Source organism: Sarcophilus harrisii, chromosome 2 (genome assembly GCF_902635505.1).
Source record: "Sarcophilus harrisii chromosome 2, mSarHar1.11, whole genome shotgun sequence".
Lineage (NCBI taxonomy): Eukaryota > Metazoa > Chordata > Mammalia > Dasyuromorphia > Dasyuridae > Sarcophilus > Sarcophilus harrisii.
Genome location: NC_045427.1, coordinates 455,701,690 through 455,721,163, shown reverse-complemented (window position 1 = coordinate 455,721,163; position 19,474 = coordinate 455,701,690). Strand labels below are relative to the sequence as shown.

Genomic DNA, 19,474 nt, shown 5'->3' with positions numbered 1-19,474 from the left:
ATGATCATATGATTTTTGTTAATTTAATTATTGATATAATTATGCTAATAGTTTTCCTAATATTGAACCAGCCCTGCATTCCTGGTATAAATCTCACTTGGTCATGGTGCATTATCCTGGGAATGATTATCTGTAATCTCTTTGATAATATTTTATTTAAGATTTTTGCATCAATATTCATTATTCGTGATGGGGAGGGTGGTCTGTAACTTTTCTCTTTTTTTGTCCCTACCTGGTTAATGTATCAGTACCATGTCTGTGTTGTAAAAGAATTTGAAGGACTCCTTCATTCCTATTTTTTTCAAATATGGTTATATAGAATTGGGGGCTAATAGTTCTTTAAATGTTTTGGTAGAATTACATGTAATCCATCTAGTCCTGGGAATTTTTTTCTTAGGGATTTGATTAATAGCTTGTTCATTTCTTTCTGAAATAGGACTGTTTAAGCAATTTACTTCCTCCTCTGTTAATCTGGGCAACCTATATTTTTGTAGGTATTCATCCATTTCACTTAGGTTACCAAATTTATTGTCATAAAGTTGGGCAAAGTAACTCTTAATTATTGCTCTAATTTCCTCTTCATTACTGGAAAGTTCTACCTTTTCATTTTTAAGACTAACATTCGGCATGATTTTCCTCTTTCCTTTTCTAAAACAGGCACCTTGGCTTCTTGGTATTGTTGCTGTTAAGACTGTTTTAACTTTCGATTTTATTCATCTCTCCTTTTATTTTTAGAATTTCAAGTTTAATGCTCAGAAAGTTATCAAACTGTGCATACCCTTTGATCCAGCAGTGTTACTACTGGGCTTATATCCCAAAGAGATTATAAAGAAGGGAAAAGGGACCTGTTTATTACTGGAGAATGTTTGTGGCGGCCTTTTGTGAGTGATGGCTCGAAACTGAAACTGAATGGATGCCATGGTTGGAGAGCGGCTGAATAAATTGTGTTATATGAATATTATGGGTATTATTGTTCTGTAAAGAGCTGACCAACAGGATGATTTCAGAAAACCGGAGAGACTTTTACGAACTAATGCTGAGTGAAATGAGCAGGACCAGGAGATCATTACATACTTCAACTTAACAATACTATATGATGACCAGTTCTGATGGGTGGCCATCCTCAGCAATGAGATCAACCAAATCATTTCCAGTGGAGTAATGAAGTAGAACCAGCTATGCCAGCAAGAAGAACTCTGGGGAGATGACTAAAGAAGCCATTACATTGAATTCCCAATCTATATTTTTTGCCCACCTGCATTTTGATTTCCTTCTAGGCTAATTGTACAATATTTCAGAGTCTGATTCTTTTGTACAACAAAATAACGGTTTGGTCATGCATACTCATTGTGTATCTAATTTATATTTTAATATATTTAACATCTAGTGGTCATCCCATCTGGGGAGGGGATGGGGAGTAGAGGTGAAAAGTGGAACAACAGGTTTGGCAATAGTTAATGTAAAGTTACCCATGTATAGAACCTGTAAATAAAGGCTATTAAAAAAATTTTACAAAGTTTCGTATTATTATTTGATTGGAGGTTTTTAATTTGCTCTTTTCCTAGCTTTTTTAGTTGCAAGCCCAATTCATTGTCTCTTTCTCTATTTTATGTAAGGAAGCCTCTAGAGGTATAAAATTTTCCCTTCTTACCCCTTTGGCTGCGTCCCACAAATTTTGGTATATTGTCTCATTATTGTCATTCACTTGGATGAAATTCTTAATTGTGTCTATGGTTTGCTGTTTCACCCATTCATTATTTAGGATAAGATTATTTAGTTTCTAATTACTGTTTGGTCTATTTTCCTCTGGCTTTTCATTGAATGTAGTTTTTATTGCATCATGATCTGAAAAGATTTTTACTATTTCTGCCTTTCTGCAATTGATTTTGAGGTCTTTATATCCTAATATATGGTCAGTTTTTGTATAGATTCCACGAACTGCCAAGAAGAAAGTGTACTCTTTTCTGTCTCCATTTCAGTTTTCTCAAAGATTTGTGTTCTATTTACCTCTTTAACTTCTTTCTTATTTATTTTGTAGTGTGATTTATCTAGTTCTGAGAGTGCAAGATTGAGATCTCCTACTATTATATATTTTTGCTGTCTATTTCTTCTTGCAACTCCCTTAACTTCTCCTTTAGGAATTTAGATGCTATACCACTTGCTGCATATATGTTTAGTATTGATATTGCTTCATTATCTAAGGTACCTGTTTATAAGATATATTTCCTTCTTTTTCTCTTTTAATTAGATTAATTTTTGCTTGATCTGAGATGAGGATGACTAACCCTGCTATTTTTACTTCACCTGAAGCATAATAGATATTCTTCCAGCCTTTTACCTTTACTTTGTATGTATCATCCTGCTTTCAATGTATTTCCTGTAAACAACATATAGTAGGATTCTGGCTTTTAATCCAGTCTGCTATCCATCTCCACTTTATGGGAGAGTTCACCCCATTCACATTTATAGTTAAAACTACTAATTCTGTATTTCCTGCCATCTTATTATCCCCAGATTATACTTTTCTCTTTCCTTTTCTCCTTACCCCTCTCCCCATTACTTAACTTATGGGCACCACTTGCCTCAATCAGCCTTCCCCTTTAGAATCCCTTCCCCAGATTATACTTTTCTCTTTCCTTTTCTCCTTACCCCTCCCCCCATTACTTAACTTATGAGCACCACTTGCCTCAATCAGCCTTCCCCTTTAGAATCCCTTCCCCTTACAGCTCCTTCCCCTTTCTCATACCTCTTCCCTACTGTTTCTGCATTCCCTTCTATTCATCCTGCCCTTTCCCTTTTTGCTTTTCCCCTCCTACTTTTCAATAAAGTGAGAAGTTTCTTTGTAAACCAAATGGCAAAAAGGATTTATTCGCACTGAGAAGCAAATTTTTGTTAGGAAGATGAACTTCTTTGTGATAAAGTCCTGTGAGGAAGATAGCAAAGATTAACAGTGAGAAGAATATATCTCAACAGTGGATAAGGTCCCTGTTTTAGGACATCTCAAAGATATCTGGGCATGTAACCCTAGATACCTTGAGGCTTCCTTTGATCTTTGGCCCAGAGATGGGGGCCAACTCCTGAGAGACTAATTTTTAATTCAATTTAAAATTGAATGAGATTACTTACCTAGGAGTTTTGAGCCAATGAGAGTTGTTTGTGGCAATTCAATGGTAGGTGATTGATCAATGACCAAGATCTCCAGTGGAATGAAACCAATTAACAGGGAGTTTTCAGGCTTTCCCCAGGATCTGGGGCTCAGAAGGGATATATATTTTAAGGTACACCCACAATCTCCTTTCATTCTCCCTCAGGACTCTTTCAAAGGAGAGTTTGAATGGTTTCAGAGGTTTGAATGGTTTCACCCCATCAATCACATTTGATATAAACCAAAATTCAATTAACAGGATTCATTTAAATTAGCTGATGGTTTTAACAAAACACTACCTACTTGTCTGGGCTCATTTGTTTATTATTAAGTGTAAATATAATGTTCTGTTGAGTTAAATTTTTTTTTTTAAAAGCCCCTAACGAAATTGACAAAAGGGAGAATATTTTGCATGGAAACATTTGCAAAATGAAAATGAAAAGGCTTGTTCTTTCATTAAAACACAAATTTGATATAATTTAATTCATAAATGGGGTTATAACTTTAAAACAGGACAAGATATTGAGATGCCTGACTCTATGGTAAAGAATATTCTAAAACACAAGGGCTAAAAGAAAAAGGCAAAACTGAAATAGCTTTTTGTGTTTTGCAAATAACTACAAGGAAGAGAAGTACCACAATTACAGAAATGGACGGATTGAAGAGTTCAGTTAAAAACACATTGCTCTTCTCAAAAGAAAGCTAAAAACCTAAAAAGGTAAAAAGAAAAATTGGGAAAAACACATTGCTCTTTAGAAAAGGGGTCATTCAAACAATAACTTAAAGTTTATTTAAGACAATGAAAGAAAAATAAAAATGAAGTGGCTACTGAAACTTTTACTGCACGTGTTGGTTGCTTTAATCACTTTAAAATTTGAGTTCAATTGCATCATATTAAAATTATCATAGAATTAACCAGTGCCTGTGAAGACATGGCAGCTAAATATTCTGACATATGAAGAAAATAAAGAAGGTAGATTCACTGATCAACAAATTGTTAATGTGGATGGAATAAATTTATTCTGGAAAAGATACTTTTAGAATTTACATTTCTAATAAGAAAAAATTCAACTTAAATTTAAAGTATCTAAGAGTCAGCTAACCCTTTTATTGGGAGCCAACATAGAATGGTATTAAAATAAAAACTAATGCCTGTTTATTTGTCTCAAAATTTTTGTACTGAGAATCTGCAACCATCAATTGTTCCTAGTTCTTTATTGGGCAAATAAGAAATTATAGATGTCTAATGTTGTCAAAGACTAGTTCTCAAGTTGTTTTATTTAGCAATTGAAAAATATTGCAAGGACAATAATATCACATATTTAAAGCTTTACTGATTTTAGAAAATGCCTTGGGCCATCTCTCTACACTTGGTTCACTGTATGAGCAAATGAACAAGCAAATTTGCCAAGATATGGAGATAAAACTCTTTGTACCTATTGGCATATGTATGAAAGACAAATCAATCTACACTGTTAAATATTTTAAACAACAATAATGTCATTGTCAGTATAGGCTTATCTTTAGATATATTCAGTAATTTTCTAATTTAAAAATATTTTCTTTCTGGAAGTATTCTATTACTTTGTAATAAATTTATATTAGAAATACATTTTTTCTTATCCTTTGCTCTTATTTTACATTAATAAAGAGATAATCAACTTGGCTGCCACAAGCATTTTGGCATATACAGGTCCTTTCCCCTTCTTGAGTATCTCTTTGGGTAGAAGCCCAGTAGAAACATTCATTTACCAATTTTGTGGAGTATACAGAGAATACAAAATGGAGATAATTTCCCATAGATAATGAATCATTAGATTGTATGCTGAATGTAGCTCCTTGAAAGTAGGCATTTTTCATTGTTTGTTCTTCATCACTTTATTAGCATGGTATTATTTACAAAGTAGGTGATTAGTAAATACTTATTGATTGGTGGTGCTTGGTTAATAGATTTCATTACATCCCTAATATTGCAGATTTAAATGAGATCCATGATGACTCAAAAGTTTGAACTAAAAATTAGCACAGGAAGAGATTGGTGGGTAAATTTAACAGATTGTAAACATATATCACATATAGCCAATAAAGAAAGAAAAATAGGTGATAAAACCTGGAATATTTTTATTTTTTGTCTTTGTATCCCTATCACTAATGTAGTATCTTAAACATACTGAGTGATTACTTAAGCAGCAATTGAATTGGAGTAAAACTTGAAAGGAATATAAGAAATCCTTGAAGGAAATGTAGTTAGCACAAAGAGCTTATAGATTATTCCACTCCACCCTCAAGAATATCAAAGGATTAATATGTAATGAATCTTGATAAATATTGTTTAAATGGGAAAAAAAATCAATTTGTGGGAAGGGACTTTCAATTGATTTACTTCAGTCAGTTTATGAACTTTTACATACAAGAGAGAAGGTAACAGAAAAAATAAGGTATGTCTGTGCATATTAAGTAATACAGAATTAGAGGGGGCGAAAGCACCACTGACTGGCAGAAATTGATTACTCTGTTCCTGGTGAGTCCTAAAAAGGAGACTTATAAACACTGAGATTACAATGAGACAATTTTAGATAATATTCAAGCAGTAAGGATTTATTAAATTACTACTCTGCTTAGTAGACATTATGCTAAGAGACAGATGGATAGTTCAGTGGATAGAGAGCTGGACCTGAGTCAGAAAAACTCCCGGTTTAAATTTGACCTCAGACACTTACTAAATGTATGAAAGAACACAAGCCCAGGAGCACTGAATCTTGTTTTCTTTATCCCCTGGAGGGACATAATAAAACACTTCAATATCTTTGCTAAGAAAATCATGTGGATAGTATGGTCCACAGAGTCATGAAGAATAGGACATGACTTGAACAGCAACAAATACTAGAGCCAGGAGATAACCATAAAATGAAGCAATCCCTATTGTTAAAGAACTTACATTGTGAATGAGGGAAGATAGGAAGAACAAAAACTAGTTCTGGAGGGAACAACCTTTAACAAATTCTTGGGGAAGGGGAAAGATCAGGAAAGACTGGACTCAGATCTTCCCAGAAATCAGGAAAGGTAGTTTGGGTTGCATGTTGAAGGAAGGGAGATTCTATGGTAGAAGTAAGATGAATATCCCAGGCATGTGTTGGGATCAAGGCACTGTGATATATATGAGAAATAAATAAATAAAGGCCAGTTTGGCTAACTATATAAGATGGGAGGAAGTACTGGTAGTGAGGAGGATAGATAGATTGGAAGGAATTGGGTGTGAAGGCCTTTCAAAGCAACAGAGAAGTTTATATTTTATCCTAGAGGCAATTGATAACCCAGTAGAGTTGCTTGGAGTAAGAGTGCTGAGATTTGTATTTTAAGATTATTACTTTGGCAGCAATGTGTAGGATCATCTGGAGTAGTGAGAGAATTGAGACTGAGGAGCATCATTAGGGGATCATTGTGATAATCAGGTGAGAGGAATTCTTCACTGGTAACATACTGTACCCACCATATGTTACTTTATGATTCTTTGGGTGGTACACATCTTTAATTTTTTGGAGATTGTGGCATGCCATGAATTAGCAGACATCTGGCATCCTGAGAGCAACATATCGTTATTAAAAAAATGTATGATATTCTGAAGGCAAAAAGGAAAGTATTTGCTGTTAAGAAGTTTACTTATACAAATATTGAGACAAAATCAATATTTTCTCTCTCTAATCTCAATTGTTGTAAGCTCTAATATTGTTCTCCAAGATTCAAGTAAAACTTATCACCACATCTTTTCTTTGAAATTAAAAGTTTGTGGGCTATGATTCACAAAATTAGAAGACCTGCATTCAAATTTCCACTTCTGATACTACTTTTGTGTCCCTGGACCTTACTTTCTTTACAGTTGGTGGGGATTGGCTTCTGAGGAATGATCACGAGATCTGGGAGCTAGGAATGGTAACCACTCACCTATGTCTATCATAGTCATTCTTGAGAAAGTATCAAGCTTTATCTTCTAAACACGTGTAAGCATAAGAAAGCAGTTTTTAAACACAATTATATCAATACATAATATTTCCCTTTCTGTGGTACAATTTTAAAGAGGCGTATTGCATAACTAAGGTTTGCATTTGAGCATTTTTTTTTTACCTGATGCCTAACAGCAGAGGCTAAGAAGGCTAATTGTTTTAAAAAGGTTTTCTCTGCAACATGAACGTTTAAGGAGGTTCAAGCTTGTATTTGCTTATTTAGTATACTTCCAGTTTGAGTATTTTCCTAATTCTGAAGAACCTTTTTCAAAACAACTTGTTCTCTCAATTCATGTAGGTATGTATACATGGATAGATTAATAAAGTTGGCATGGCATGTCATAGAACTGGACCAAAAACATGATACTTTCAAACAATGAGGCAGTTCAGTGGCACAACATTGAATTGCCGTTGAATATTTGAGTTGAATCTTGTTCCAAACACTTAATAGTTGTCTAACCCTAAAAAGCTACTTTCTGTAAGCTACATATAACCTACTGTAAAATAGAACTAATAATAAATAGCACATAGTATAAAGATTCTGAGGATCAAATGATACATATATCAATACTTTGTAAATGTTAAAGCATTATTTAAATGCCCAAATTAGTGAAACTATTGTGTGCAGTGTGTGTCAAAAAATATTAAATCAAGATAAATTTGAAGTGTGTTTCAAAAAAGTCATTTTTTTTTTCTTGTCTTAGATCACCATGAAAAACCAATAACTACTTGCTGTTTTAATCCTGACAGCCTGCGAATAGCTTCAGGATCATCTAATCTTGACGTGAAGATTTGGGATATATCAGCTAAAGCTACACTTCTAACAATTCATAAGTAAGAAATAATACATCAATTAATTAGTCAATAAGCAGTTGTTATGGTGGCTCCCTCAGCTGAACATAAATACTCTAGACCAGGCCAGAGTAAAGCAGGACTATTATTTCTTTATTCCTGGACACTACATTGCTCAATTTAGTCCAACTCCTAAAAGTTTTTTTTTTTTTTTTTTGGAGGGTGTGGCCATTTCCTTTTTCAGATCATTTAATAGATATTTTTCTGTTCCTTTTACAGATTTACTCTTTTCTTTTGATGACTAGTGTTGAGTTCTACAGAATTTAGAGGTTGTAGTCCTTCTTAATGATTCATTTGAAAAGTCTATTTGGAGTAGGAATGGCAAGCTTCTTAAGCCTCATGTCCTCTTGAGGAGGTTTAGCTGTAGGGAATCAAAAGGAAAGGAGGGATTCTGGTGGTCAAGGAGTGAAATGATAAGGTCTAGTGGCAGGTTAGGGGTTCAAGGAAGCAAATGGAGAGGTTTGGCTCTCCTGCAACGCCTTGGGATTCAGCACAAGGGTATACGGAGTTTTGGGGACTCCCTTCTGGCAGTGCAGAGGTTCTCTGTCAGGGAATTTCCGGACCCGAAAACCTAGATGGATGAAAAGAGGTTTATTATGGGGGTTGGAAGAAAGGTTAGAAATCCTGACAGAGAGGCATAGGGAAATAGGCGAGGGGAAAGAGAGGATGGCACTGGCAAAAGAATATTATTCCAGTGGGCTGATCTATGGAAAATGGAGTATTGCACTGAGAATGCAGTTCTCAGTGGGCACAAAGTGCAGGTAGCTGACTAAGCCACCCAGGTCCAAATGCAAAGACCTTAGTTGATGGAAGCTCATGAAATTGCTTGCCTTGGTGGGGGTTGGGAAAGCCGAGCAGATCATCAGAATGGGGCTGGGACAACTGGAGCAGATCAGAACCGGTGGGGGCTGGGAGAGCCCAAGTTGGTATCAGATCCAATGGGGGCTGCGACCTGAAGCAGATCTCCCCTGTTGGAGTCCAAAGGGTTGCTTTGTGGATCACCAGCCGAATCAGAGGTCCCGGCATCCTGGACTGATAAGCTTCAGCTAGGAGGGGCGGTGGAATCTTAAAGGAACCCCAGATCAGTCTGAAAGGAATAACAAATCAATAGGAAATACAGTTTCTTAAAGGGACCACAAGCCGCTTCACTCTATCTTCCCAACTCTCCCCAACGCCACATTTTGACACAGAAGTCAAAAGCAAGTTAATTTAGTTTTATTTCTTCAGAGATACATTTTAAAAGTGAACATTATAGATACTTGAGGAGGAAAGGAAATGTAGGGATAATAAGAAAAGCAAGATGTAGGGGGGGGGGAAGGAATGAGAGGGAAATGCATAGGGAGAGAAACCTAGGGAGAGGGTGTAGGGGAAGAATCAAAGTTAGGGAGACAAGCACAAAGATACATGCCACTTTGCATCTATCATGCCTTTATCTACTTTTAGTTTATATTATAGTCCTCTATAGACTTCTTAATTCCATCCCACCCCACCCCACCCCACCTAGAGCAGGGCTTTTTTTGGTAAAATGTACCTTTTATTATAGCATTTTATTTACAAGATGCACATGCATGGGTAATTTTTCAGCATTGACAAGTGCAAGACCTTTTGTTCCAACTTTTCCCCTCCTTCCCCCCACCCCCTCCCCCACATGGCAGGTTGACCAATACATGTTAAATATATTAAAGCATAAGTTAAATGCAATATATGTATACATGGCCACACAGTCATTTTGCTGTACAAAAAGAATCGGAGTTTGAGGTAGCGTACAATTAAGCTGTGAAGGAAATCAGAAATGTAGGTGGACAAAAATATAGGGATTGGGAATTCTCTGTAAGGGTTCATAGCCATCTCCCAGAGTTGTTTGGCTGGGTGTAGCTGCTTCAAGTCATGACTGCTGGGTTGGAGCCCATCTGGTTCATCTCATTCCTGAAGATGGCCACGCCCAGCACCATTGATCCTCATCTAGTATTGTTGTTGAAGTATATAATGATCTCCTAGCAGGTTCTGCTCCTTTCTCTCTGTATCACTTCATCTAAGTCTCTCCAGGCCTTTCCGAAATCATTCTGATGGTCATTTCTTACCGAACCATAATATTCCATAATATTCACATACCACAATTTCCTCAGCCATTCTCTCATTGACGGGCATTCACTGTGTTTCCAGTTTGTGGCCATTACAAAGAGGGCTGCCACAAACATTCTGGGTCCCTTTCCTGGAGCAGGGCTTCTTAAGCTTTGCATGTTTTGCCTCTTTACCCAGGAATTTTTATGTAATCCTGGATGTGCAGGAATACCAAAAGGGATTCCAATCAAATATTTACTGAGAAGAAATCATAATTTCATGACCTACAGGGGAATTTTTTCGTTCTTTTGGTTTTGTTTTATTGTTTCTTGATTGCTCGTAAAGTCATTAATTTCCATTTACTCAATTCTGATTTTGAAGGAATTATTTTCCTCAGTGAGCTTTTGTTTTGGCCAGTTTGGCTTTTTAAGACATTCTTCTCGTTAGCCTTTTGGTATTTCCGTTTGTACAACTCTCATTTCTCTTCCCATTTTGTCCTCTACCTTTCTAACTTGATTTTCAAAATGCCTTTGGAACTCTTGGACGCCCTGAGATGAATTCTTATTTTTCTTGGAACCTTTGGATGTAGGAGCTGTGACTTTGCTATCATCTTCTTCTGTATTTTGATCTTTCTTGTCACCATAGTAACTTTCTAGGATCAGAATCTTTTTGTATTGCCTGCTCATTTCGCCAGCCTATTATTCGATGTTTAGAGTAGGGCTCTGTTTCCAAAGGGGAGAATGCACCGAGCAACCCTTTAGGGGTTTTGTGCAGCTCTTTTTGGAAATCCTTCTAGGGACACGAAAGTTTTCAGTTTTTCCAAAGGATTATTATGATCCAACCAGGAAACGTGTTTGACTGACTAAAAGGATGCTTTTCTGAGCTGGAACTATGAGGAGGGTCCCCATTCCACTGTGGCTATAATTTGCTTGAACAACAGAGTCCTTCTTCAGTGCCAGCAAAGAGGCTCTTGTGGGCTGAGGCCTCTGGAACCTGCCACCTGCAATGCCCTGTCACCACCTCCTCGCTTGCTGGTTTCCCAAGGCCCTATATCCCTACTGACAAACTTTTCCTGTTGATCTTCCAAGGTGTATTGGAAGTCTGAGAAGTCTGGAAACCACTAGTACTGACTCTGATTCTTGATTTGCTGGTGCTAGGCCTGGGGTTGGGGCTAGGCTGAACTCTCATCCTGGAGCAGCAGACCATTCTTGCTGACCTTCCAGGTTGTGTTTGCCTGGAAAATTGTTGCACTTTGCCTTTTTTTTTTTGAGATTTATGTTATTAAAAAAAAACAGTAAAAAAAAAGGAAAAAGAGAAAAGGAATAGAAAACAAAATGAAACAAAAAAAAATTCTGTCATATGCCCAGCAGAACATCAGGGAGGATTCAAAATATATAAGAACAAATTGTGACCTAAAATGTTTATATATATATATATATATATATATATATATATATATATATATGTATGCATATTAGTGGAAGAAATTATATTCATGAATGTCCATCTTTACTTTCTTGTAAATTGTGCTTTTGTTTTCTGTTGAACACCTTTTTAACTTTGTCAGTTTCCCCCCTTCCATCCCCACCCCCACCCCAGCAGGTTATAGTTGAGAAGGGATATACTTACATGTACATATGGGAGTGGACATGCAAGAGATAAATCTTACCTGGATGCTTTCTCACTTGCTCTTGAAGTTCCTTAAAGAGCTGTTATATATTGGAAGCTCCAAATTTTATTTGGACTGTGGCAATTCTTTATACCACACCTACTGAATAGGTCGAAAAAGATATTATATTTATATCTCCTGGATAATAAGTAAGAATTAGAATCATTGGATGAAATTCAGGCATTCTCCTGAGGTGGAGTGAGAAGGGAGTTCTGACTACCTCTTATAATTAAGTCATGAGTATACAGCACAAATATTATATTTGGATGCATCTATAAAGATAGTTGGTCCTTTAAGAGGAATCTTAGAAATCTTTTCTTCCAAAATCCATTGCCTGTTATGTAATAGATGGATTATCTTTAATAGAGACCTGTGTGTATTTGGAGCTGTGGCCAATAAAATTTGCTACTCTGGGATGGTTTCACAGCAGCCATTGGTGTGCATTGACATAAAATGTGTAATGTATCCGGGTCTTTTCAGATAGTGTATTGCTCAGCAATGGCTAATAATAAAATTCTAGTCACAAGCACTGGGTGAGGAGTAAGGCTTTGTTCTGATTGTGCTGGGAGGTTCACCCACTCTATCACACTGTCTCCTTGATGAAGGACTGCTCTTGGTCCCTCTTTTGTAGCAAACATTGATATTTCCAAGGGTTTTTGAGTGACTCCTTCAACCACATTGATAAAAGCCAGTTTCACTTCTCTCAAAGCCTCTTGAGCTTCTTTTGTAAGCTGATGTGGTGAATTTAAAGCAGTGTCTCCCCTTAAAATGTCATATAAGGGTTGCAATTGATTGGTAGCTAAGCCTAGCACTGGACGCATCCATTGGATATCTCCTATTAATTTTTGGAAATCATTCAAAGTATTTAACTTCTCTGTTCTTAAAGACAGTTTTTGTAATGTAAGCATCTCAGGGTATACTTCATATCCTAAATATTTAAAAGTAGCATGTCTTTGAATTTTTTCTGGAGCTATATGCAATTTGTAGTTCCTTAGCATTTCTGTGGTCTTTTGTATACATGCTTCTAACATTTGCTCCTCCGGTGCACACCCCAAGATGTTATCCATGTAATATAACAACATAACTTTTGGAAATGCTTTTCTTACTGGAGTAAGAGCAGCAGAAACATACATTTGACACATAGTAGGGCTATTTTTCATTCCCTGTGGCAAAACTGTCCATATCTTTTATAAAGGTCAGCTAAGTTAGTGCTGGGCATTGAAAAGGCAAATCTTTTCATATTCTTCTTATCCAGAAGGATAGAATAGAAACAATCCTTAATGTCTATAACCCAAAGAGGCAATTAAGTAGGAGATGGAAGTCCAGGATGAAGAGTTCCCATAGTTTACATCTGTTCATTTATTTTTCTTAAATCAATTAACATCCTCCATTTTCCAGTTTTCTTTTCTTTCCTTTTGTTTTCTTTTCTTTCTTTCTTTCTTTCTTTCTTTCTTTCTTTCTTTCTTTCTTTCTTTCTTTTTCTTTCTTTCTCTCTTTCTTTCTCTTTCTTTCTTTCTTTCTTTTTTTAAGTCCTGCCTAAGTTTTTTTATTTTAATTTAATTTAATTTTATTTAAAAGCCTTTTATTTACAGGTTATATGTATGGGTAATTTTACAGCATTGACAGTTGCCAAACCTCTTGTTCCAATTTTTCCCCTCTTACCCCCCACCCCCTCCCCCAGATGGCAGGATGACCACTAGATGCTAAATATATTAAAATATAAATTAGATACACAATAAGTATACATGACCAAAACGTTATTTTGCTGTACAAATAGAATCAGACTCTGAAATATTGTACAATTAGCTTGTCAAGGAAATCAAAAATGCAGGTGGGCAAAAATATAGGGATTGGGAATTCAATGTAATGGTTTTTAGTCATCAACCAGAGTTCTTTCGCTGGGTGTAGCTGGTTCAGTTCATTACTGCTCCATTGGAAATGATTTGGTTGATCTCATTGCTGAGGATGGCCAGGTCCATCAGAACTGGTCATCATCTAGTAATTAATGACTTTTGTAATTGTGTTATAGGGAATGGACAAAGCTGCTGCATGGGTGGTCCTGATGGTGTTACTGCCCTTCCTACTCGTTCTTCTCCCTCCATACATGAAGGTTAAATTGAGGGGTCATAAGATGGGGAATACCCTAAAGGCTCCTGCTGAGAAGCATCACACTCTTTAATTTCATCAGCATTGTACTTCTCTCTTGTCCAATTCTTCATGCTCTTCAGCTGCTTTGTCAGTACTATCCCCCTCCTGCTCTTTTTAATTTTGCCTTATTTTAAAACTTGTGGGATTCCTTAAAGCCAATTGTATTATGTTGTATATATAGAATGTTTCCTTAGGAATTGAATCAGGATCATTATCATTGTAATATTCAATTAGTTGCTCTCCCACTAGTTTCTACTTTTCTGGCTCTAATATTTCTTCCTTAGAAAACCAAGGAGGCGTGTACTCTAATATTTCTAAGAGTCCAATAATCTTCTCCCAATTTACCAACAAATCTTGCTTCTTTATTAACCTAATTATGCTTGCTGCACAATTCCCTTGGGGTGGGGAAGGCTACTTTTCTTAGTGTTTGCCCCATTTCAGCTGAAAAATGAAAGTGATTAGTTTACTCACCCTATTTCCCGGTCACAGGGACTTCTCCACTGAATTTATGATTGTGTCCATTGAACTGGTGAATGTAGGTCTTTACATCCAGAGTCTCAAAATGTAGTGTGTTTCTTTCACTGCCCCATGTTGGGTGCCAAAAAGTAATGTCTGGGATAGCTTTCTGGAGGTCCTTTGGATGGGCCTTGGTCTCAGTAGGATAGTCACCACAAGGATGCTCAGGAATAGGGTCTAAAGTCTTTATTGTCTTCTTCACAGTAGTTCACTCTGACTGACTGACCCAGTCCCCAGTTCTTAAATACTCTATTACATTATTTCAGCATACTGAATATATGCCAATTAGAGTGATTATATCACTATATCAAACTAGAGTGATTATATCATTATATCATACTAGATATATATGAACTAGAGTACCATTATCTCATCAATTCCACTGAGTTAACACTTTGTTGTAAGTATCCTTGCTCCAGAGTTCCAGCCCTCTACACCTTTTCATATGACTAGAAATACTTTCAATTTCTTCATTTGAAAATTGTCTGTTCATATCCTTTGACCATTTATCAATTGGAGAATGGCTTGATTTCTTATAAATTCGAGGCAATTTTCTATATATTTTGAAAATAAAACCTTTATCAGAGCCTTTGAATGTAAAAATATTTTTCCAGTTTATTGCTTCCCTTCTAATCTTGTCTGCATTAGTTTTGTTTGTACAAAAACTTTTAACTTAACCTAAATCAAAATTTTCTATTTTGTGGTCAATAATGATCTCTAGTTCTTCTTTGGTCTAATTTCTTCTTCCTCCACAAAGTCACAGGAGGTAAACTATCCTATGTTCTAATTTTATTTATAATTTCATTCTTTATGTGTCTGTCGTAGATCCATTTTGACCTTATATTGGTATACAATGTTAAGTACAGGTCAATGCCTAGTTTCTGCCATTCTAGTTTGCAATTTTCCCAGAAGTTTTTGTCAAATAGGGAGTTCTTATCCCACAAGCTAGGTATTTGGATTTCTCAAACACTAGATTGCTATAGTTATTGACTATTTTGTCCTATGAACCTCACCTATTCCATTGATCAACTAGTCCATTTCTTTGCCAGTGTCAAATGGTTTTGATGACTACTTCTTTATAATATAGTTTTAGACCTGGTACAGTTAGGTCACCTTCATTTGATTTTTTTTCCATTAGTTCCCTTGAAATTCTTGACCTTTTATTCTTCCAGATGAATTTTGTCATTATCTTTTCTAGGTCAACAAAATAGTTTCTTGGGAGTTTGATTGGTATAGCACTAAATAAATAGATTAGATAGTATTGTCATCTTTATTATATTCACTTGACCTATCCAAGAGCACTTAATATTTTTCCAGTTGTTTAGATCTGACTTTATTTGTGTGGAAAGTGTCTTGTCGTTTGACTCATATAGTTCCTGACTTTCCCTTGGCAGATAGATTCCCAAATATTTTATACTGATGGCAGTTATTTTAAATGGAATTTCTCTTTTTTTTTCTCTTGCTGTTGGATTTTGTTAGTGATGTATAAAAATGCTGATGATTTACGTGGATTTATTTTGTATCCTGCAACTTTGCTAAAGTTGTGGATTATTTCTAATAGCTTTTTAGTAGATTCTCTGGGGTTCTCTAAGTATACCATCATATAATCTGCAAGGTGATAATTCGGTTTCCTAATTACCTACTCTAATTCCTTTAATCTCTTTTCATCTCTCATTGCCAAAGCTAGCATTTCTAATACAATATTGAACAGTAATGGTGATAATGGGCAACCTTGTTTCACTTCTGATCTTATTGGGAATGGTTCCAGTTTATTCCTATTACATATGATGCTACCTTTAGGTTTTAAATAGATGCTCCTGACTATTTTGAGGAAAAGTCCATTTATTCCTTTACTCTCTAATGCTTTATCCAGTGCTTTTTCTGCATCTTTTGAAATGATCATATGATTTCTGTTAATTTAATTATTGATATAATTATGCTAATAGTTTTCCTAATATTGAACCAGCCCTGCATTCCTGGTATAAATCTCACTTGGTCATGGTGCATTATCCTGGGAATGATTATCTGTAATCTCTTTGATAATATTTTATTTAAGATTTTTGCATCAATATTCATTAGGGAGATTGGTCTATAATTTTTTTTTCTCTTTTTTTGTCCTACCTGGTTAATGTATCAGTACCATGTCTGTGTTGTAAAAGGAATTTGGAAGGACTCCTTCATTTCCTATTTTTTCAAATAGTTTATATAGAATTGGGGCTAATAGTTCTTTAAATGTTTGGTAGAATTCACATGTAAATCTATCTAGTCCTGGGAATTTTTTCTTAGGGATTTGATTAATAGCTTGTTCTATTTCTTTTCTGAAATAGGACTGTTTAAGCAATTTACTTCCTCCTCTGTTAATCTGGGCAACCTATATTTTTGTAGGTATTCATCCATTTCACTTAGGTTATCAAATTTATTGTCATAAAGTTGGGCAAAGTAACTCTTAATTATTGCTCTAATTTCCTCTTCATTACTGGAAAGTTCTACCTTTTCATTTTTAAGACTAACAATATGATTTTCCTCTTTCCTTTTTCTAAAACAGGCACCTTGGCTTCTTGGTATTGTTGCTGTTAAGACTGTTTTAACTTTCGATTTTATTCATCTCTCCTTTTATTTTTAGAATTTCAAGTTTAATGCTCAGAAAGTTATCAAACTGTGCATACCCTTTAATCCAGCAGTGTTACTACTGGGCTTATATCCCAAAGAGATTATAAAGAAGGGAAAAGGGACCTGTTTATTACTGGAGAATGTTTGTGGCGGCCTTTTGTGAGTGATGGCTCGAAACTGAAACTGAATGGATGCCATGGTTGGAGAGCGGCTGAATAAATTGTGTTATATGAATATTATGGGTATTATTGTTCTGTAAAGAGCTGACCAACAGGATGATTTCAGAAAACCGGAGAGACTTTTACGAACTAATGCTGAGTGAAATGAGCAGGACCAGGAGATCATTACATACTTCAACTTAACAATACTATATGATGACCAGTTCTGATGGGTGGCCATCCTCAGCAATGAGATCAACCAAATCATTTCCAGTGGAGTAATGAAGTAGAACCAGCTATGCCAGCAAGAAGAACTCTGGGGAGATGACTAAAGAAGCCATTACATTGAATTCCCAATCTATATTTTTTGCCCACCTGCATTTTGATTTCCTTCTAGGCTAATTGTACAATATTTCAGAGTCTGATTCTTTTGTACAACAAAATAACAGTTTGGTCATGCATACTTTCATTGTGTATCTAATTTATATTTTTAATATATTTAACATCTAGTAGTCATCCCATCTGGGGAGGGGATGGGGAGTAGAGGTGAAAAGTGGAACAACAGGTTTGGCAATAGTTAATGTAAAGTTACCCATGTATAGAACCTGTAAATAAAGGCTATTAAAAAAATTTTACAAAGTTTCGTATTATTATTTGATTGGAGGTTTTTAATTTGCTCTTTTCCTAGCTTTTTTAGTTGCAAGCCCAATTCATTGTCTCTTTCTCTATTTTATGTAAGGAAGCCTCTAGAGGTATAAAATTTTCCCTTCTTACCCCTTTGGCTGCGTCCCACAAATTTTGGTATATTGTCTCATTATTGTCATTCACTTGGATGAAATTCTTAATTGTGTCTATGGTTTGCTGTTTCACCCATTCATTATTTAGGATAAGATTATTTAGTTTCTAATTACTGTTTGGTCTATTTTCCTCTGGCTTTTCATTGAATGTAGTTTTTATTGCATCATGATCTGAAAAGATTTTTACTATTTCTGCCTTTCTGCAATTGATTTTGAGGTCTTTTTATATGCAATATGTAGTCGGTTTGTATAGATTCCACGAACTGCCAAGAGAAGTGTACTCTTTTCTGTCTCCATTTCAGTTTTCTCAAAGATTTGTGTTCTATTTACCTCTTTAACTTCTTTTCTTATTTATTTTTGTAGTGTGATTTATCTAGTTCACGAGGGATGCAAGATTGAGATCTCCTACTATTATATATTTTTGCTGTCTATTTCTTCTTGCAGCTCCCTTAACCCTACTCCTTTGGGATTTAGATGCTTGCCTGCTTGCTGCATATGTTTAGATTGATATTGCTTCATTATCTAAGGTACCTGTTTATAAGATATATTTCCTTCTTTTTCTCTTTTAATTAGATTAATTTTTGCTTGATCTGAGATGAGGATGACTAACCCTGCTATTTTTACTTCACCTGAAGCATAATAGATATTCTTCCAGCCTTTTACCTTTACTTTGTATGTATCATCCTGCTTTCAATGTATTTCCTGTAAACAACATATAGTAGGATTCTGGCTTTTAATCCAGTCTGCTATCCATCTCCACTTTATGGGAGAGTTCACCCCATTCACATTTATAGTTAAAACTACTAATTCTGTATTTCCTGCCATCTTATTATCCCCAGATTATACTTTTCTCTTTCCTTTTCTCCTTACCCCTCTCCCCATTACTTAACTTATGGGCACCACTTGCCTCAATCAGCCTTCCCCTTTAGAATCCCTTCCCCAGATTATACTTTTCTCTTTCCTTTTCTCCTTACCCCTCCCCCCATTACTTAACTTATGAGCACCACTTGCCTCAATCAGCCTTCCCCTTTAGAATCCCTTCCCCTTACAGCTCCTTCCCCTTTCTCATACCTCTTCCCTACTGTTTCTGCATTCCCTTCTATTCATCCTGCCCTTTCCCTTTTTGCTTTTCCCCTCCTACTTTTCAATAAAGTGAGAAGTTTCTTTGTAAACCAAATGGCAAAAAGGATTTATTCGCACTGAGAAGCAAATTTTTGTTAGGAAGATGAACTTCTTTGTGATAAAGTCCTGTGAGGAAGATAGCAAAGATTAACAGTGAGAAGAATATATCTCAACAGTGGATAAGGTCCCTGTTTTAGGACATCTCAAAGATATCTGGGCATGTAACCCTAGATACCTTGAGGCTTCCTTTGATCTTTGGCCCAGGGTCAGGGGGCCAACTCTGAAGACAATTTTTAATTCCAGTTTAAAATTGAGATAGGATTACTTACCTAGGAGTTTTGAGCCAATGAGAGTTGTTTGTGGCAATTCAATGGTAGGTGATTGATCAATGACCA

At 35.7% G+C, this 19,474-nt stretch overlaps 1 protein-coding gene across 1 annotated transcript in view; it reads left to right on the top strand.

Annotated features, from left to right (window-relative positions):
- The window catches only part of WDR88 (WD repeat domain 88), a gene marked incomplete at its 3' end in the record, with an annotated part of 61,803 nt that extends 44,760 nt beyond the window's left edge, over nucleotides 1-17,043 (top strand). Inside the window, exons 6-7 of the mRNA XM_031954379.1 lie at nucleotides 7,851-7,980; nucleotides 17,016-17,043. Of these exons, the coding sequence (XP_031810239.1) occupies nucleotides 7,851-7,980; nucleotides 17,016-17,043 (158 nt within the window). The remainder of the gene's footprint in view (nucleotides 1-7,850; nucleotides 7,981-17,015) is intronic.
- Between the last annotated feature and the right edge of the window lie 2,431 nt (nucleotides 17,044-19,474).